The 22,279-nt window shown below is 48.6% G+C and overlaps 1 protein-coding gene and 1 pseudogene across 1 annotated transcript in view; one reads left to right on the forward strand and one right to left on the reverse strand.

Moving 5' to 3' along the window:
* Positions 1-21,188, reverse strand: part of LOC142259021 (uncharacterized) — a 204,635-nt gene extending 183,447 nt beyond the window's left edge. Inside the window, 2 exon segments of the mRNA XM_075331558.1 lie at positions 20,176-21,073; positions 21,165-21,188. Of these exon segments, the coding sequence (XP_075187673.1) occupies positions 20,176-21,073; positions 21,165-21,188 (922 nt within the window).
* Positions 1-22,279, forward strand: part of LOC142259030 (uncharacterized) — a 276,422-nt pseudogene that overhangs the window by 214,709 nt on the left and 39,434 nt on the right.

A 22,279-nucleotide genomic window follows, 5' to 3' on the forward strand; every position in this document is an offset into this window, starting at 1 on the left:
TAGTGTGAAAGCAGCCTTAGTGACGGCCATCATGCAGTACAGCCCCATGCCTGGGAGAATCTGGACAGGAGACAAGCGGGGAGGTGAGTGAGGCTGCTGCCGGCCTCCCTATATTCAATCCTCTAATGTATCTGTGTGTGTGTATAATGGCTATATCTATGTATGTCAGTGTGTATGACTGTGTATAGATTTATGTCTGTTTATATGTATTTTTCTGAATTTCTCTTTAAATATGTATGTATACATTTGCCTGTATGTGCATGTATCTGTATGTGCGTGTCTGCGTGTGGATGGGGCCCACAAAAACCTGGAGCCGGCCCTGCACCTACCTCCACCTGCAGAGCCGCACACTAGATATATAATACCCTGCACCTACCTCCACCTGCAGAGCCGCACACTAGATATATAATACCCTGCACCTACCTCCACCTGCAGAGCCGCACACTAGATATATAATACCCTGCACCTACCTCCTCCTGCAGAGCCGCACACTAGATATATAATACCCTGCACCTACCTCCACCTGCAGAGCCGCACACTAGATATATAATACCCTGCACCTACCTCCACCTGCAGAGCCGCACACTAGATATATAATACCCTGCACCTACCTCCACCTGCAGAGCCGCACACTAGATATATAATACCCTGCACCTACCTCCACCTGCAGAGCCGCACACAGATATATAATACCCTGCACCTACCTCCTCCTGCAGAGCCGCACACTAGATATATAATACCCTGCACCTACCTCCACCTGCAGAGCCGCACACTAGATATATAATACCCTGCACCTACCTCCACCTGCAGAGCCGCACACTAGATATATAATACCCTGCACCTACCTCCACCTGCAGAGCCGCACACTAGATATATAATACCCTGCACCTACCTCCACCTGCAGAGCCGCACTCTAGATATATAATACCCTGCACCTACCTCCTCCTGCAGAGCCGCACACTAGATATATAATACCCTGCACCTACCTCCACCTGCAGAGCCGCACACTAGATATATAATACCCTGCACCTACCTCCACCTGCAGAGCCGCACACTAAATATATAATACCCTGCACCTACCTCCACCTGCAGAGCCGCACACTAGATATATAATACCCTGCACCTACCTCCTCCTGCAGAGCCGCACACTAGATATATAATACCCTGCACCTACCTCCACCTGCAGAGCCGCACACTAGATATATAATACCCTGCACCTACCTCCACCTGCAGAGCCGCACACTAGATATAATACCCTGCACCTACCTCCACCTGCAGAGCCGCACACTAGATATATAATACCCTGCACCTACCTCCACCTGCAGAGCCGCACACTAGATATATAATACCCTGCACCTACCTCCACCTGCAGAGCCGCACGCTAGATATATAATACCCTGCACCTACCTCCACCTGCAGAGCCGCACGCTAGATATATAATACCCTGCACCTACCTCCACCTGCAGAGCCGCACGCTAGATATATAATACCCTGCACCTACCTCCACCTGCAGAGCCGCACGCTAGATATATAATACCCTGCACCTACCTCCACCTGCAGAGCCGCACGCTAGATATATAATACCCTGCACCTACCTCCACCTGCAGAGCCGCACACTAGATATATAATAACCTGCACCTACCTCCACCTGCAGAGCCGCACACTAGATATATAATACCCTGCACCTACCTCCACCTGCAGAGCCGCACACTAGATATATAATACCCTGCACCTGCCTCCACCTGCAGAGCCGCACACTAGATATATAATACCCTGCACCTACCTCCACCTGCAGAGCCGCACACTAGATATATAATACCCTGCACCTACCTCCACCTGCAGAGCCGCACACTAGATATATAATACCCTGCACCTACCTCCACCTGCAGAGCCGCACACTAGATATATAATACCCTGCACCTACCTCCACCTGCAGAGCCGCACACTAGATATATAATAGCCTGCACCTACCTCCACCTGCAGAGCCGCACACTAGATATATAATAGCCTGCACCTACCTCCACCTGCAGAGCCGCACACTAGATATATAATAGCCTGCACCTACCTCCACCTGCAGAGCCGCACACTAGATATATAATAGCCTGCACCTACCTCCTCCTGCAGAGCCGCACACTAGATATATAATACCCTGCACCTACCTCCACCTGCAGAGCCGCACACTAGATATATAATAGCCTGCACCTACCTCCACCTGCAGAGCCGCACACTAGATATATAATAGCCTGCACCTACCTCCACCTGCAGAGCCGCACACTAGATATATAATAGCCTGCACCTACCTCCACCTGCAGAGCCGCACACTAGATATATAATACCCCGCACCTACCTCCACCTGCAGAGCCGCACACTAGATATATAATACCCCGCACCTACCTCCACCTGCAGAGCCGCACACTAGATATATAATACCCCGCACCTACCTCCACCTGCAGAGCCGCACACTAGATATATAATAACCCGCACCTACCTCCACCTGCAGAGCCGCACACTAGATATATAATAACCCGCACCTACCTCCACCTGCAGAGCCGCACACTAGATATATAATACCCCGCACCTACCTCCACCTGCAGAGCCGCACACTAGATATATAATACCCCGCACCTACCTCCACCTGCAGAGCCGCACACTAGATATATAATACCCCGCACCTACCTCCACCTGCAGAGCCGCACACTAGATATATAATACCCCGCACCTACCTCCACCTGCAGAGCCGCACACTAGATATATAATACCCCGCACCTACCTCCACCTGCAGAGCCGCACACTAGATATATAATACCCCGCACCTACCTCCACCTGCAGAGCCGCACACTAGATATATAATACCCCGCACCTACCTCCACCTGCAGAGCCGCACACTAGATATATAATACCCCGCACCTACCTCCACCTGCAGAGCCGCACACTAGATATATAATACCCCGCACCTACCTCCACCTGCAGAGCCGCACACTAGATATATAATACCCCGCACCTACCTCCTCCTGCAGAGCCGCACACTAGATATATAATACCCCGCACCTACCTCCACCTGCAGAGCCGCACACTAGATATATAATACCCTGCACCTACCTCCTCCTGCAGAGCCGCACACTAGATATATAATACCCTGCACCTACCTCCACCTGCAGAGCCGCACACTAGATATACAATACCCTGCACCTACCTCCACCTGCAGAGCCGCACACTAGATATACAATACCCTGCACCTACCTCCACCTGCAGAGCCGCACACTAGATATACAATACCCTGCACCTACCTCCACCTGCAGAGCCGCACACTAGATATACAATACCCTGCACCTACCTCCACCTGCAGAGCCGCACACTAGATATACAATACCCTGCACCTACCTCCACCTGCAGAGCCGCACACTAGATATACAATACCCTGCACCTACCTCCACCTGCAGAGCCGCACACTAGATATACAATACCCTGCACCTACCTCCACCTGCAGAGCCGCACACTAGATATATAATACCCTGCACCTACCTCCACCTGCAGAGCCGCACACTAGATATATAATACCCTGCACCTACCTCCACCTGCAGAGCCGCACACTAGATATATAATACCCTGCACCTACCTCCACCTGCAGAGCCGCACACTAGATATATAATACCCTGCACCTACCTCCACCTGCAGAGCCGCACACTAGATATATAATACCCTGCACCTACCTCCACCTGCAGAGCCGCACACTAGATATATAATACCCTGCACCTACCTCCACCTGCAGAGCCGCACACTAGATATATAATACCCTGCACCTACCTCCACCTGCAGAGCCGCACACTAGATATATAATACCCTGCACCTACCTCCACCTGCAGAGCCGCACACTAGATATATAATACCCTGCACCTACCTCCACCTGCAGAGCCGCACACTAGATATATAATACCCTGCACCTACCTCCACCTGCAGAGCCGCACACTAGATATATAATACCCTGCACCTACCTCCACCTGCAGAGCCGCACACTAGATATATAATACCCTGCACCTACCTCCACCTGCAGAGCCGCACACTAGATATATAATACCCTGCACCTACCTCCACCTGCAGAGCCGCACACTAGATATATAATACCCTGCACCTACCTCCTCCTGCAGAGCCGCACACTAGATATATAATACCCTGCACCTACCTCCACCTGCAGAGCCGCACACTAGATATATAATACCCTGCACCTACCTCCACCTGCAGAGCCGCACACTAGATATATAATACCCTGCACCTACCTCCACCTGCAGAGCCGCACACTAGATATATAATACCCTGCACCTACCTCCACCTGCAGAGCCGCACACTAGATATATAATACCCTGCACCTACCTCCACCTGCAGAGCCGCACACTAGATATATAATACCCTGCACCTACCTCCACCTGCAGAGCCGCACACTAGATATATAATACCCTGCACCTACCTCCACCTGCAGAGCCGCACACTAGATATATAATACCCTGCACCTACCTCCACCTGCAGAGCCGCACACTAGATATATAATACCCTGCACCTACCTCCACCTGCAGAGCCGCACACTAGATATATAATACCCTGCACCTACCTCCACCTGCAGAGCCGCACACTAGATATATAATAACCTGCACCTACCTCCACCTGCAGAGCCGCACACTAGATATATAATACCCTGCACCTACCTCCACCTGCAGAGCCGCACACTAGATATATAATACCCTGCACCTACCTCCACCTGCAGAGCCGCACACTAGATATATAATACCCTGCACCTACCTCCACCTGCAGAGCCGCACACTAGATATATAATACCCTGCACCTACCTCCACCTGCAGAGCCGCACACTAGATATATAATACCCTGCACCTACCTCCACCTGCAGAGCCGCACACTAGATATATAATACCCTGCACCTACCTTCACCTGCAGAGCCGCACACAGATATATAATACCCTGCACCTACCTCCACCTGCAGAGCCGCACACTAGATATATAATACCCTGCACCTACCTCCTCCTGCAGAGCCGCACACTAGATATATAATACCCTGCACCTACCTCCACCTGCAGAGCCGCACACTAGATATATAATACCCTGCACCTACCTCCACCTGCAGAGCCGCACACTAGATATATAATACCCTGCACCTACCTCCACCTGCAGAGCCGCACACTAGATATATAATACCCTGCACCTACCTCCACCTGCAGAGCCGCACACTAGATATATAATACCCTGCACCTACCTCCACCTGCAGAGCCGCACACTAGATATATAATACCTTGCACCTACCTCCACCTGCAGAGCCGCACACTAGATATATAATACCCTGCACCTACCTCCACCTGCAGAGCCGCACACTAGATATATAATACCCTGCACCTACCTCCACCTGCAGAGCCGCACACTAGATATATAATACCCTGCACCTACCTCCACCTGCAGAGCCGCACACTAGATATATAATACCCTGCACCTACCTTCACCTGCAGAGCCGCACACAGATATATAATACCCTGCACCTACCTCCACCTGCAGAGCCGCACACTAGATATATAATACCCTGCACCTACCTCCTCCTGCAGAGCCGCACACTAGATATATAATACCCTGCACCTACCTCCACCTGCAGAGCCGCACACTAGATATATAATACCCTGCACCTACCTCCACCTGCAGAGCCGCACACTAGATATATAATACCCTGCACCTACCTCCACCTGCAGAGCCGCACACTAGATATATAATACCCTGCACCTACCTCCACCTGCAGAGCCGCACACTAGATATATAATACCCTGCACCTACCTCCACCTGCAGAGCCGCACACTAGATATATAATACCCTGCACCCACCTCCACCTGCAGAGCCGCACACTAGATATATAATACCCTGCACCTACCTCCACCTGCAGAGCCGCACACTAGATATATAATACCCTGCACCTACCTCCACCTGCAGAGCCGCACACTAGATATATAATACCCTGCACCTACCTCCACCTGCAGAGCCGCACACTAGATATATAATAACCTGCACCTACCTCCACCTGCAGAGCCGCACACTAGATATATAATACCCTGCACCTACCTCCTCCTGCAGAGCCGCACACTAGATATATAATACTCTGCACCTACCTCCACCTGCAGAGCCGCACACTAGATATATAATAACCTGCACCTACCTCCACCTGCAGAGCCGCACACTAGATATATAATACCCTGCACCTACCTCCTCCTGCAGAGCCGCACACTAGATATATAATACCCTGCACCTACCTCCACCTGCAGAGCCGCACACTAGATATATAATACCCTGCACCTACCTCCTCCTGCAGAGCCGCACACTAGATATATAATACTCTGCACCTACCTCCACCTGCAGAGCCGCACACTAGATATATAATACCCTGCACCTACCTCCACCTTCAGAGCCGCACACTAGATATATAATACCCTGCACCTACCTCCACCTGCAGAGCCGCACACTAGATATATGGCTGCTCTGTGCTTACAGGACCTGTGATGATGTCACATGGAGGGGAGGAGTCAGGGGTCACATGGTCAGCTCCTCAGTGTAGTCCTATATTGGCGTGCACACACTGGATGAGGTGCGGTGTCAGTGGACGGTTTTCGTAAACCATTGTTGCGTATGTATGTGACCCCTGTTGCGTATGTATGTGACCCCTTCACACTCTTATTTCAATCTTTGCTAAATTGAATTCTTTATTGATAAGTTGAATTCAAGCTCTGCTACATGTAAAGTCACAGTGAGCGATTATGGCACATGACTACCTGCTATGAGGCTCAGACAGAGACTGAGCAGCGATCAGTGGTGACGTCAATTAGGTCAGTTGCGACCACAGGTGGAGGTTCCTATAGTCCACCACTTGTGACCGCAGGTAACTTGACCTCAGGTGACTTCAGTGACCTCACCTGAGTTCATTCACCGCTCATCACACGACTCACTCAGTCTGTGCCTGATCATCACAGTGTACATAGGAAATACAGTGGATAAAAGCGCAGAACAGGGTCTTACCAGGTACGGTAACAGATAAGCCAAGGTAATTTAAACCCAGAACTGCTTTTTATGAATCCAGTAATTTGCATGATTTCACGACAAATTTCATTACCACATACAGAAATGACAGTGTTTTTATTAGAAACGTTTTGGAAAAACATTGGAACATGTTATTAAAAGATCCTATTTTAAAGGATGTTATGCCTACTCATCCGGGTATCAGTTTTAGAAGGGCCACTACCCTGAGAAATATTGTAGCCCCCCGCAGGTTGAGAAGTTCCAGCCAATCTAGGATAGTTAGGGGGTCAAAGCCGATGCTTCCTTCTGTGTGTCCTCTCTAGTGGTCTTCCCTCCACCCCAGCTTCTGAACGGGTCATCGGTGGTTGCTGCACTCCTCGCGAACCCTGGGATTCCCCTTATTCCTAAGAACCTGGGTTGAATCTCCACCTCCAGACCATGGGCCCCTTTCTATTCTGTCATTTTTTCCTGACGTCTCTTCCTGATGGCTTCTCGACCCCCTTCCTGGGTGCTGACCTGGCGCTCACTGAATTCTGTGTGAGCTGGCTCCTAACTTCCCTTGAAGGTGCCCCGCCTCCTGGGTTGCTGAACCAGTGGGCAGGAGGTCCCATACCTCATGATGGCCACCCCCGGCACCTACCCTTGCCCAGTCCCAGTGAAAGAGCTCCCATGTCATGTGTTGGATGTCTTATGGTGGTTTACCGGTGATGACCTCCTCCATATCCAAGATGAATACTGCACCCTAGATGAGGTGCAGTACCCTGTGGCGCCTGAAGCTACAAGGTACAATGAACTCTGTGTTGCAAGCAGGCTCATATTGATACTTTTCAAAAAACTGTTTATTCTGTAAGTCAATCCAACATCCAACATAAGAGGAAATTCTTCTGCTCTTCCTCTGTTCGGAAGATTTTCTGATAAAGGGCCCTCTCAGATGCCAGTCTTATTTTATTGTATACCTGATAGAATGCGAGTGTAATAAACAATATGTGGGCAGGACCTCTCAAACACTCCATGCGAGTGTAATAAACAGTATGTGGGCAGGACCTCTTAAACACTCCATGCGAATGTAATAAACAGTATGTGGGTAGGACCTCTCAGACACTCCACAACAGACTTCATTCCCACAGGCGGAATATTAAAACAGTTTTTTTACTACACAGTCTCTCTAGGCATTGTAGGATAGTTCATAATCAAAATATGGCTTTAAGGGTGACCCCATCGATCAGATCCCTCTTAATACCCCTAATAGAGTGGAGGTATTAAGTACAAAAGAAACATTCTGGATATACAAATTAAACACTTTGAAGCCTATAGGTTTTAATGAGGTGACATATTTGTTTTATTAATATTATTTTACTGATCTATTTTTACTCAATTTAATAGATTTCTTGGTTTTATATTATTTATTTATATTATATTAATTTTAATTTATCTTAATTCAGGTCTCGACTTTTAAATATGTTTCATTTTAATAATGTTTATATTTATACATTTATATAACTATAAATTGTATATGATTGATGCTAATGGTTCATGTTTCTAATTGAGGGATGGAGTGCGTGATTATGGGGTTCTCTGTGTGGTTATTCCGGCACTGTCCTTCGCACTGTAGTCATGCGGGGGGGCTTCTCGTTTGAAGCTTGTGAACTTTCCGTAATCTGCGCAGACGCAGTGAGGAAATTCCCATTGTCTGAACTCTTTTAACCCCCACGCATGCGCGGTGTGGTTCTCTCCCATGGACCTGAACTCCTGTTACCCCTCACGCATGCGCACTCCTGCTTTGCTCTGGCACTCGCTTTCTGAACCTTCACAGCTAGAATCACTATACTAAGGAATACAAATATATGGTGCACATCAACACTCCCCACCAATAATTAATATTACTTAATTTAATTAAAATTCATTATTTCAACATTCCTTTTTGTTTTTAAAACTGAAGAAATGTTCATTAATTACATTCCTCCATGGATTTTTCTTCATTGCTTCCTGAGCGGCTTCATCTGTATTTGCACAACATGAAAACCCGCCGAGCCGAGCACAGGGAGCTGATTGACCCCGGAACTGCCGGCGCCTGCACTTCCGGGGTCACAGGCGCGCGCCAATCAGCTCCTTCCTCTGTGCTGCGTCCACTGCTGTGTGGACGTCACATGCAGAGCTCACAGCAGGACGCCGCGGAGGACGCCGTGATGGAAGCCGGTGTCAGAAGAGGATACTCACGTGAGCCAGGAAGATGGCGGCGGGCACTGGAGCAGGTAAGTGGATTCATAAGGAGCGTGGGAGTGTCTCTAATGCAGACCAGAGATCTGCGCATGCGGGGGGGGGAGGCGGCAAAGGCAGATACTGGAGGGAGGCAGAGGCTGAGACTGGGGGGAGGCTGGAGGGAGGCAGAGGCTGAGACTGGGGGGAGGCTGGAGGGAGGCAGAGGCTGAGACTGGGGGGAGGCTGGAGGGAGGCAGAGGCTGAGACTGGAGGGAGGCAGTGGCTGAGACTGGGGGGAGGCTGGAGGGAGGCAGAGGCTGAGACTGGAGAGAGGCAGAGGCTGAGACTGGGGGGAGGCTGGAGGGAGGCAGAGGCTGAGACTGGAGGGAGGCAGAGGCTGAGACTGTGGGGAGGCTGGAGGGAGGCAGAGGCTGAGACTGGGGGAGGCTGGAGGGAGGCAGAGGCAGAGACTGGGGGGGGCTGGAGGGAGGCAGAGGCAGAGACTGGGGGGAGGCTGGAGGGAGGCAGAGGCTGAGACTGGGGGAGGCTGGAGAGAGGCAGAGGCTGAGACTGGGGGGAGGCTGGAGGGAGGCAGAGGCAGAGACTGGGGGGAGGCTGGAGGGAGGCAGAGTCAGAGACTGGGGGCAGGCTGGAGGGAGGCAGAGGCAGAGACTGGGGGGAGGCTGGAGGGAGGCAGAGGCTGAGACTGGAGGGAGGCTGAGACTGGGGGGAGGCTGGAGGGAGACTGAGGCTGAGACTGGGGGGAGGCTGGAGGGAGGCTGAGACTGGAGGGAGGCTGAGGCTGAGACTGGGGGGAGGCTGGAGGGAGGCAGAGACTGGGGGGAGGCTGGAGGGAGGCAGAGACTGGGGGGAGGCTGGAGGGAGGCTGAGGCTGAGACTGGAGGGAGGCAGAGGCTGAGACTGGAGAGAGGCAGAGGCTGAGACTGGGGGGAGGCTGGAGGGAGGCAGAGGCTGAGACTGGAGAGAGGCAGAGGCTGAGACTGGGGGGAGGTTGGAGGGAGGCAGAGGCTGAGACTGGAGGGAGGCAGAGGCTGAGACTGTGGGGAGGCTGGAGGGAGGCAGAGGCTGAGACTGGGGGAGGCTGGAGGGAGGCAGAGGCAGAGACTGGGGGGAGGCTGGAGGGAGGCAGAGGCAGAGACTGGGAAGAGGCTGGAGGGAGGCAGAGGCTGAGACTGGGGGGAGGCTGGAGAGAGGCAGAGGCTGAGACTGGGGGAGGCTGGAGGGAGGCAGAGGCAGAGACTGGGGGGAGGCTGGAGGGAGGCAGAGGCAGAGACTGGGGGGAGGCTGGAGGGAGGCAGAGGCAGAGACTGGGGGGAGGCTGGAGGGAGGCAGAGGCAGAGACTGGGGGGAGGCTGGAGGGAGGCAGAGGCAGAGACTGGGGGGAGGCTGGAGGGAGGCAGAGGCAGAGACTGGGGGGAGGCTGGAGGGAGGCAGAGGCTGAGACTGGGGGGAGGTTGGAGGGAGGCAGAGGCTGAGACTGGAGGGAGGCAGAGGCTGAGACTGTGGGGAGGCTGGAGGGAGGCAGAGGCTGAGACTGGGGGAGGCTGGAGGGAGGCAGAGGCAGAGACTGGGAAGAGGATGGAGGGAGGCAGAGGCTGAGACTGGGGGGAGGCTGGAGAGAGGCAGAGGCTGAGACTGGGGGAGGCTGGAGGGAGGCAGAGGCAGAGACTGGGGGGAGGCTGGAGGGAGGCAGAGGCAGAGACTGGGGGGAGGCTGGAGGGAGGCAGAGGCAGAGACTGGGGGGAGGCTGGAGGGAGGCAGAGGCAGAGACTGGGGGGAGGCTGGAGGGAGGCAGAGGCAGAGACTGGGGGGAGGCTGGAGGGAGGCAGAGGCAGAGACTGGGGGGAGGCTGGAGGGAGGCAGAGGCTGAGACTGGGGGGAGGTTGGAGGGAGGCAGAGGCTGAGACTGGAGGGAGGCAGAGGCTGAGACTGTGGGGAGGCTGGAGGGAGGCAGAGGCTGAGACTGGGGGAGGCTGGAGGGAGGCAGAGGCTGAGACTGGGAAGAGGATGGAGGGAGGCAGAGGCTGAGACTGGGGGGAGGCTGGAGAGAGGCAGAGGCTGAGACTGGGGGAGGCTGGAGGGAGGCAGAGGCAGAGACTGGGGGGAGGCTGGAGGGAGGCAGAGGCAGAGACTGGGGGGAGGCTGGAGGGAGGCAGAGGCAGAGACTGGGGGGAGGCTGGAGGGAGGCAGAGGCAGAGACTGGGGGGAGGCTGGAGGGAGGCAGAGGCTGAGACTGGGGGGAGGCTGGAGGGAGGCAGAGGCTGAGACTGTGGGGAGGCTGGAGGGAGGCAGAGGCTGAGACTGGGGGGAGGCTGGAGGGAGACTGAGGCAGAGACTGGGGGGAGGCTGGAGGGAGGCAGAGGCAGAGACTGGGGGGAGGCTGGAGGGAGGCAGAGGCTGAGACTGGGGGGAGGCTGGAGAGAGGCAGAGGCTGAGACTGGGGGGAAGCTGGAGGGAGGCAGAGGCAGAGACTGGGGGGAGGCTGGAGGGAGGCAGAGGCAGAGACTGGGGGGGAGGCTGGAGGGAGGCAGAGGCAGAGACTGGGGGGAGGCTGGAGGGAGGCAGAGTCAGAGACTGGGGGCAGGCTGGAGGGAGGCAGAGACTGGGGGGAGGCTGGAGGGAGGCAGAGGCTGAGACTGGAGGGAGGCTGAGACTGGGGGGAGGCTGGAGGGAGACTGAGGCTGAGACTGGGGGGAGGCTGAGGCTGAGACTGAAGGGAGGCTGAGGCTGAGACTGGGGGGAGGCTGGAGGGAGGCAGAGACTGGGGGGAGGCTGGAGGGAGGCAGAGGCAGAGACTGGGGGGAGGCTGGAGGGAGGCTGAGGCTGAGACTGGAGGGAGGCTGAGGCTGAGACTGGAGGGAGGCTGGAGGGAGGCTGAGGCGGAGACTGGGGCAGGCTGAGGCTGGGGGGAGGCAAAGGCTGAGACTGGGGAAGAGAGGCTGATGCTGAGGGAAGATAGAGGCTGATGCTGGGGGAGAGAGGCTGATGCTGGGGGAGTGGGAGAGAGGGGCTAATGCTAGAGACAGAGGACAAGGGATGAGGGATAGTGCAATGACAAAATCGATTGGGTGGGGGGAGTGTAAGGACTCAGAATAAGAGGGGGCAGCATTGGGAGCTCATTGTGAAGAAGGGGCAGCATGTGTGGGATCAGTATGGAGTGGAGCAATGTAGGGGAGTCAATATCAAGAGTGGGGTAGTGTGTGTGGGGGGGTCTCAGCATAAGCGTTAGTGTGGTGGTCTTAGCATGAGTGGGGCAACATGAAGGTCTCATTATGGAAAAGAGGAAGGCAGCATTAGGAGCTCATGGAGAGGGACAGCATGCATGGGACATTGTGAGAAGGGGGCAGCATGCATGGGACACTGAGGAGGGGGCAGCATGCATGAGACATTGTGAGAAGGGGGCAGCATGCATGGGACACTGAGGAGGGGGCAGCATGCATGAGACATTGTGAGGAGGGAGCAGCATGCATGGGACATTGTGAGGAAGGAGCAGCATGCATGGGACATTGTGAGGAGGGAGCATCAAGCATGAGACATTGTGCGGAGGGAGCAGCATTCATGGGACATTGTGAGGAGGGAGCAGCATGCATGGGACATTGTGAGGAGGGAGCAGCATGCATGGGACATTGTGAGGCAGGAGCAGCATACATGAGACATTGTGAGGAGGGGGCAGCATGCATGAGACATTGTGAGGAGGGAGCAGCATTCATGGGACATTGTGAGGAGGGAGCAGCATGCATGGGACATTGTGAAGAGGGGGCAGCATGCATGGGACATTGTGAGGAGAGAGCAGCATGCATGGGACATTGTGAGGAGGGGGCAGCATGCATGGGACATTGTGAGGAGGGGGCAGCATGCATGGGACATTGTGAGGAGGGGGCAGCATGCATAAGACATTGTGAGGAGGGGGCAGCATGCAAGGGACATTGTGAGGAGGGGGCAGCATGCAAGGGACATTGTGAGGAGGGAGCAGCATGCATGGGACATTGTGAGGAGGGGGCAGCATGCATGGGACATTGTGAGGAGGGGGCAGCATGCAAGGGACATTGTGAGGAGGGGGCAGCATTCATGGGACATTGTGAGGAGGGGGCAGCATGCATGGGACATTGTGAGGAGGGGGCAGCAAGCATGGGACATTGTGAGGAGGGAGCAGCATGCATGGGACATTGTGACGAGGGAGCAGCATGCATGGGACATTGTGAGGAGGGGGCAGCATGCATGGGACATTGTGAGGAGGGGGCAGCATGCATGGGACATTGTGAGGAGGGGGCAGCATGCATGGGACATTGTGAGGAGGGGGCAGCATGCATGGGATATTGTGAGGAGGGGGCAGCATGCATGGGACATTGTCCTCACATCATGCTGCTCCCTCCTCACAATGTACAGATCATATCATCTACTGTCTCCTCCCCAAAATCCTTTAGGATGTAAGCCCGCAAGGGCAGGGCCCTCTTCCCCCTGTGCTAGTCTGTCTATTGTAACGTGTACATGTATTCTGTATGTAACCCCCTCATGTACAGCACCATGGAATCAATGGTGCTCTATAAATAAACAATAATAATAATAATATTTCATAATCGAGGAAGGTGTGGTGGATATACAGTAGTTTATAAGGGAGGGCAGTGTGGTGTTTATTAGGGGCAGTGTCACATTCACAGTATATAAGTGGGGACGCTGTGGTGGGAATATTTTATACTCATGCTATGTTTTGATGTGCCTGTGGTGATTCCCATTGGGGGGGGGGTTCGTTTCTTATTGATACTTTTTAAAGTGTGCTACAGAGTAGATCTGCCTTAAACAGATGTCGTGTGCGAAAACTCAGTTTTACGTTGTCACTAAGGGGCGCGACCACTTAAAGTGCCTAGGGCAGCACGAAGGCAAAATACAGCCCTGTGTATATCTACAGTATATATATATATATATATATATATATATATATATATATATATATATATATAGGTTCTTTCCTCTGTAGTAGACTGTTGATTTTTCCTTGATGTCCTGATCAAGGATACAGAGTTCTCTGAAATGCATCGACCCGAATAAAAGCATAAAGAGGTGAAATAATCAACATCTGATTTTCTGGTGATAGTGTGGCATACACCCGATATCTCCCCCGTTACATCTGAATTCGCTTTCCAGAGCTGCGGCTGTCGCCATCAATTATGTGCATTTAGGAGTTGTGACTGGCACAACCCTAATAGGTGAATGAAATTACCTTGGCTTATCTGTTACCTTACCTGGTAAGACCCTATTCTGCGCTTCTATACACAGTATTTCTTATGTACACTGTGAGTTTCAGGCAGAGACTGAGTGAGTCGCGTGATGAGCTGTGAATGAACTCAGGTGAGGTCACTGAAGTCACCTGAGGTTAAGTTACCTGCGGTCACAAGTGGTGGACCGTGGGAACCTCCATCTGTGGCCACGGCTAACCTGAGTGACGTCATCACTGATCACTGCTCAGTCTCTGCCTGAACCTCACAGCGGGCGGTCATGTGCCATGATCACGTGCTATGACTACATGTAACTTAAACCGAATAATGTCAACAAGGATGTATGTAAGGATAGTCTACTGTGGACACACTATGTATATATAGTGTGTCCACAGTAGACTATCACTATACTAAGAATAGGCTATTATAATTGAACAAAAACCCAATTCACATAGAATAGCCATTAAAAATAGTAAAAATACACAATTTTATTAGTTCATCACAAAAGACATAAAAACAGCAAGGAAAAATAACAACAAAGGGATTGGATCAAGACACAGCGATAAAGCACCAAAACAGTCCATTAAGATTATAAATATGTATCAAATTATTTTTTTAGGTGCAATGAGAATATGGCCCATCATTTGGTAATATCAATTAAATATTGGATATCAATACAATCAAACTAGCAGCTACAATTTACTAAAATATAAAGTGCACTAGTGAAAATAGCTAATTAATAAATAGTAATTGTTAAAAAGTAGCAGCACTTTAATTATACATAGTATCCCATAGTATCTCATATATAATACATGTGCAAGATTGCACAGAGATCAAATGACAAAAATATAAGATAATATTTATGGTTCTTTAAATCAACCAAGGTGTTTACCTGAGGCCATGACTGTATCAGCTGTGCTGACACCAATCCCAGACCCACCCTACGCGCGTTTTGGCGTACCTTCGTCAGGGGAGAATGAATGGTGCCGGAGCAGCAAAAGCCGATGCTATTTAAAGGACCCGTATCCAATCAAATGGGGAAAGAATTCCCGCCGGAACAATTACATGGCGCATGTGTGCCAGACTCCAGGACAGCAAGACGTCACTGATCAGAGACGTCACCTGGAAGCAGAGCAGGTGACGCGGCCAGCACAGAGCCACGTGATAAACACGTGACGCGATGCCGATCACATGACCCGATCCGTGCCGAGTATGAGACGCCTCCAAGCATGACGTCCGCTCTCCCAATCTGTGCATGCGCTCCATACCGGACATATATATAAAGAAGATTAAAGTATACAACTGAGGATAACATGAGCCATAAGTATGTAGAATGGGATTAGGGGTGCTGATGTTATCAAATGTACCACAAATATGTATCCATATGAAGGGAGGACATAAGGAAACATATATAATAGGAAAATAAATGAATAGGATAATACTATAAAAATCAAAAAATCCCCCCAAAAAATGTGAGATATACACACATGAAAAGTAAATAAAAATTAAAAAATGAGTGAAGAATAAGTGAAGAATAAGTAAAAAAAAAATCAGTGTAAGATGAATGCAATGTGTATAAAAGTGAATAAAAATATACAGTACAGACCAAAAGTTTGGACACACCTTCTCATCTCTAGAACAACTATTAAGAGGAGAATTTGTGCAGCAGTTCTTCATGGTAAAATAGCTGCTAGGAAACCACTGCTAAGGACAGGCAACAAGCAGAAGAGACTTGTTTTGGCTAAAGAACACAAGGAATAGACATTAGACCAGTGGAAATCTGTGCTTTGGTCTGATGAGTCCAAATTTGAGATCTTTGGATCCAACCACCGTGTCTTTGTAGAAAAGGTGAACGGATGGACTCTACATGGCTGGTTTCCACCGTGAAGCATGGTGGAGGAGGTGTGATGGTGTGGGGGTGCTTTGCTGCTGACACTGTTGGGGATTTATTCAAAATTGAAGGCATACAGAACTAGCATGCCTACCACAGCATCTTGGAGCGGCATGCTATTCCATCTGGTTTACGTTTAGTTGGACCATCATTTATTTTTTAACAGGACAATGTCCCCAAACACACCTCCAGGCTGTGTAAGAGCTATTTGACTAAGAAGGAGAGTGATGGGGTGCTACGCCAGATTATCTGGCCCCCACAGCCACCAGACCTGAACCCAATCGAGATGGTTTGGGGTGAGCTGGATCGCAAAGTGAAGGCAAAAGGGCCAACAAGTGCTAAGCATCTCTGAGAACTGCTTCAAGACTGTTGGAAAACCATTTCCGGTGACTACCTCTTGAAGCTCATCAAGAGTATGCCAAGAGTGTGCAAAGTAGTAATGAAAGCAAAAGGTGGCTACTTTGAAGAACCTAGAATATAAGACATATTTTCAGTTGTTTCACACTTTTTTAAGTATTTAATTCCACATGTTTTAATTCATAGTTGTGATGCCTTCAATGTGAATCTACAATTTAAAGAGTCATGAAAATAAAGAAAACTCTTTGAATGAGGAGCTGTGTCCAAACTTTTGGTCTGTACTGTATATGCAATAAATACTATGCATATACACATTGATGTATCTACAAACTAAATAAAAATTAATGAAGGATTAAAAGGGATAACAAATGGGGTTCCAATCAAGTATAAACGGCCACTCAGTATAACATGACAAGTAAAGAAAAAGAAAAAACTGAGTTTTGTAAAGCCTTGCATAATCAAAGACAGACTGCCCCCCGAGGAAGCTTTTCTGCGAAACGCGTCGGGGCTTCCCCTTCCATTACCTGGACCACTGACACGGCGTTCATATTGGCAACATATATGGGTAAGCACTGCTCTAGCTTTGAATAATGATATATGTCCCCCTTACTGTGTGTGCCCTATCGGGCCCCCTCCCTTCACTGATTGTTTGGGCCATTACTATACAGTAAAGTTGGAGCTAATACTCTTTTATACAATATGCTGTTGTTGAGGTCCTAGTATGGGACTTCCCCGATTCTTTTTTCCAAATCATTGTCAGTATTTTATGTCTCTACTTACATTACAGTGCCTCTATCTGTTTTCTAATAAACATTATATAAATTATTGGGGATGTGTCTGTCTTTGATTATGCAAGGCTTTACAAAACTCAGTTTTTTCTTTTTCTAAACTAAATAAAAATGATCCTAATAACCTAGATGAAAAGTGTATGTTGCAAAATGGAAACGTGTAGCATATAAAGATAATGTGATAGTGATGTGAATATGATGTGAAAAGAAATATAATAATATATTAAACATCACCATTGTTGAATATATCATATTACCCACACCCACCCCCATGCATAAAAAATATATAAAAAGTGAACATTAAATAAGTCCTAATGAACAAGAAAACCTACAACCAATCACTTGGGGGTCTTAGAACCAAATTACCTCACAGAAAAAACCCCACCATAAAATTCAATACTTTATTTCATAAATCAACAAGTACAAACTTAAAAACAGAGTGAGTTTGATACACTAAGTCACTATTATAGGGGGCATTCCGGGCCAATTCCCTATTGTGACCCTTCCTATCAACAGGGGTCGGCACCCTACATATATGACCGTTATGGCGCCCCTGCTCCAGCGTGGACTGACCCTTCTTGCCCTATACTGGCACTATTATTCGTGCTGCTGATCTCTATGAGAGCTTTGTATAGTATTTCGTGAAGTTCTCATGCATCCACCCAGGCATTCAATAGTGGTATTTTCAATATAATGTCTATAATTCCCCGGATATTTTAAATAGACATCTCAGCATTATACGTAATCAGTTAATCCAATAGAAGGTGCTGTCCATATTGTATCAAACTTTGCATATCACCAGTAAATAATGTAGCCCAATCGCCACTACTTCGCCAATTGGCATAGCTCACTGCCCATTTCACCAGAAAATATTGTAGCCAAATCGCCTACTGCTTCGCCATTAGGCATAGCTCATTGCCCGACGCGTTTCTTCTCCTGGATCAGCAATCGAGCGGAGGTTCATCAGGGGCTATTCAGGGCTCAGTTGCGCAGATATCAGACTGAAATTATCAATGTGTCTGTATTAGATGACTGATCACCACATTAGGAGTCCATACAAAGCAATTCTATATGGGGCCATTACTCACATTGCAATAGTGCCAAAATTAGTAATTCAGTCCTTCAATAAGGTAATGTCGTTCTCACTGAAAGTATATACATATACATGTAAGTCCAGCACATTCTCATCAATTTACAGAAATCAGCAGACTATTTTGTGAAGCCCAGTACTCACTCACAATCAGATATTGTCTGGGACTGCATGTTCTTATTTAGACCATAGATGCATGCTTCCTCAGTGAGGTGTCAGCTGTAAAACAACATAAGAATCCACTCAGCACCTCCTCAGCTCCTTCACATTCTCCAGGTCAGATCAATGATCCATATCATCAAAGGGTACTTACTCAGGTATCTCATTGTATGGGTCTTGAGGCTGGCCGCATATCAATGGTGCATGGATAATGGCGCCTAGCTTAATGCTGAACGCTGACAAGTTTAAATCCCCCTCCTCGTCAGCGTCATATTGCCTCATTTCCGGTTTGTCATTCATTGCCGGTCATCTAGGGGGGAGGGAAGAAAGGGAGGGGCGTGGTTTATGCGGTCTGACGTCAATCAATACCGCCCACAACGTGACGCACGATGACACACCTCCCGGCTGTCATATGATTAACAATCAAGGCGTTACTATGCATATGATGCTTATCATCATGCTGGGGGGCGTCACATCCGGCCTCCACTTTCCACACTATCCTTATGTGGGAAGTAATCCAATTACCTCACTTCCTGTACTGGCAAAAGTTCATACATCTTTTGCAGGCCGGCGTCAGGATGCCCTACTTCCGGTTTTCACAGTATGCATAATATCAGAAGAAACCCATGTCCCCATTATGGGGGGAGCTACATTTCTTAAGCGTTTAGGGTCTATGAGGGCCCCAGTATATTCTAGCGCCCTTATTGACCACTATATTTTTATATACCCTTCTGATTATGTGCTCCATAAAAACTTATCCCCAGACACCATACCGGAACCTTTATCACATCCTGGTTATAATTGCCCCCTCCCTTTCGGATCCCAATACCCCCAATGCCTGGTTATTTAGGTTTGCACCCGTACATTTCCTGATCTTCCCCGGAGAACTATGAACTTCTAAGGACTCCATAGGAGACAGTCATTTCTAATTAGATCACTGGTCTACCCTGTCGTCAATCTGACTTTAAAATTGATCATATATATAAGATGATACCCATACTAGCTAATTATGTATAAGTAGCCTCATTTTAAACACTCTCCTTCCATTAGAAGGGCTATTATGTGTATCCTGGCTATATTTGTCCTGTATTAAATCAAATTAAATGAAGCTTACAAAGCTCAACTGCTCATTGAGGCCCTCCGGATGTATTGTTCGCAACCAGAAAATCCATCGGGTCTCTCTTTGAATAATTATTTTATCCCAGTCACCACGTCTCATCGGGACCGGTATAGTTTCAATGGTCCTAAAAGAGAGAACTCCCATATCCCCGCCATGGCAGCCATTAACATGGCGGGCGATGGGGGTATCCCTTTTATTCCTCACATCTCCTAGGTGTTCGCTTATCCTGACTCTAAATTGTCTTTTAGTTTTCCCCACGTAGTTGAGTGGACATACACACGTACATAAATAGACCACTCCCTCCGTCCTACAATTGGCAAAATTTCTGTTTCTGTATGTCCTCCCTGTGCTCACACTTGTAAATTCCTTTGATGGAGTGATATATCTGCAGAAGGAACATTTCCCACATCTGAAAGTCCCCATCTCTCTCTGATCTAGCCAGGTCCCTGCTTTCTGTGGGGGAGTGTATAAACTATGGACCACATGGTCCTTTATTGTACGGCCCCTCCTGTAGGTCACAGATGGTGTATTTGTGATTGCTTCACCAATATCTGGGTCACTGGCTAGGATTCCCCAATACTTTCTCAAAATCCCCATCACTTTTCCATTCTGATCGTCAAACGTACCAATCAGTCTGGTTTTCAAAGTCTCCTCATTTCTCTGTCTAGGTACCAACAGTTTAGTCCGTTCACTCTGCCAGGCATGTTCATAGGCCGCATTTATTGTTCCCAGAGGGTATCCTCTTTGGATGAACCTATTCCTCAGGCACCTCGACTGTTTGTCAAAGTCCTCTGCCAAGGAGCAGTTCCTGCGTAATCGCAGGAACTGCCCCTTGGGAATCCCTCTCTTCAACGGGGTTGGATGGAAACTCTTCCAATGCAATAGACTATTGGTGGAATTAGGTTTTCTATAGATGATCGTCTTTAGCCGTCCATTGACATCTTTCTGGATAAAGGTGTCCAAAAAAGGGATCTTATCACCTCCTATTTCGTATGTCAGCCTGAGTCCAAGATTGTTGTTATTAAGATATCCCACAAATGAGATAAATGACTCCTCAGTGCCAGACCATATGATGATCACATCATCAATGTATCGCCCCCAGAAACTAATCTGGGGGCTCCACACCGTGTCCTCTTCACCAAAAACTACTGTATCCTCCCACCAGCCCAGGAACAGAAAAAACTGAGTTTTGTAAAGCCTTGCATAATCAAAGACAGACTGCCCCCCGAGGAAGCTTTTCTGCGAAACGCGTCGGGGATTCCCCTTCCATTACCTGGACCACTGACACGGCGTTCATATTGGCAACATATATGGGTAAGCACTGCTCTAGCTTTGAATAATGATATATGTCCCCCTTACTGTGTGTGCCCTATCGGGCCCCCTCCCTTCACTGATTGTTTGGGCCATTACTATACAGTAAAGTTGGAGCTAATACTCTTTTATACAATATGCTGTTGTTGAGGTCCTAGTATGGGACTTCCCCGATTCTTTTTTCCAAATCATTGTCAGTATTTTATGTCTCTACTTACATGACAGTGCCCCTATCTGTTTTCTAATAAACATTATATAAATTATTGGGGATGTGTCTGTCTTTGATTATGCAAGGCTTTACAAAACTCAGTTTTTTCTTTTTCTAAACTAAATAAAAATGATCCTAATAACCTAGATGAAAAGTGTATGTTGCAAAATGGAAACGTGTAGCATATAAAGATAATGTGATAGTGATGTGAATATGATGTAAAAAGAAATATAATAATATATTAAACATTACCATTGTTGAATATATCATATTACCCACACCCACACCCATGCATAAAAAATATATAAAAAGTGAACATTAAATAAGTCCTAATGAACAAGACCATATGTGTCTCGTCACTTTCTTGTCTTTATCTTCATATCTCTTCATTTTAATTTCATCTGTATTCATCTGCATCCAGAAGTCCCAAATTAGCCCCGAGATAAAACGCATCCTCATGTTCATATACTAAAAGATATGTATGAATAGTATTAATAATTATACACAAATTAATAAAGCAATTCTGACAACAATAAAAATATGATGAAAGATTAAAAGACAAATCAAACAGATTAAAACCAGTGGTCAAGGCGACACATCAGGACCCTATTGTTGTATTATATATACATAATATAAATATAAATATATATCAAGAAAAATAAATGGGGAAATTAAATCAATTATTATTGGTTTGAATGAAGAAATGGTTCAAAACTAAGTGTTTCGTTTAGACCTTTAGGATACACAGTGTCCAAAGTCTATATCCATTTGCATTCTTGTTGGGCCAGTCTCCTCATCACATTCCCACCACGTATGCCTGTAATGATATGATCAATGCCTTTTACCTTGAATAAAGAAGAATCACCATT

This window comes from Anomaloglossus baeobatrachus, assembly GCF_048569485.1.
Source record: "Anomaloglossus baeobatrachus isolate aAnoBae1 chromosome 5 unlocalized genomic scaffold, aAnoBae1.hap1 SUPER_5_unloc_22, whole genome shotgun sequence".
In the NCBI taxonomy this organism is placed as follows: Eukaryota; Metazoa; Chordata; class Amphibia; order Anura; family Aromobatidae; genus Anomaloglossus; species Anomaloglossus baeobatrachus.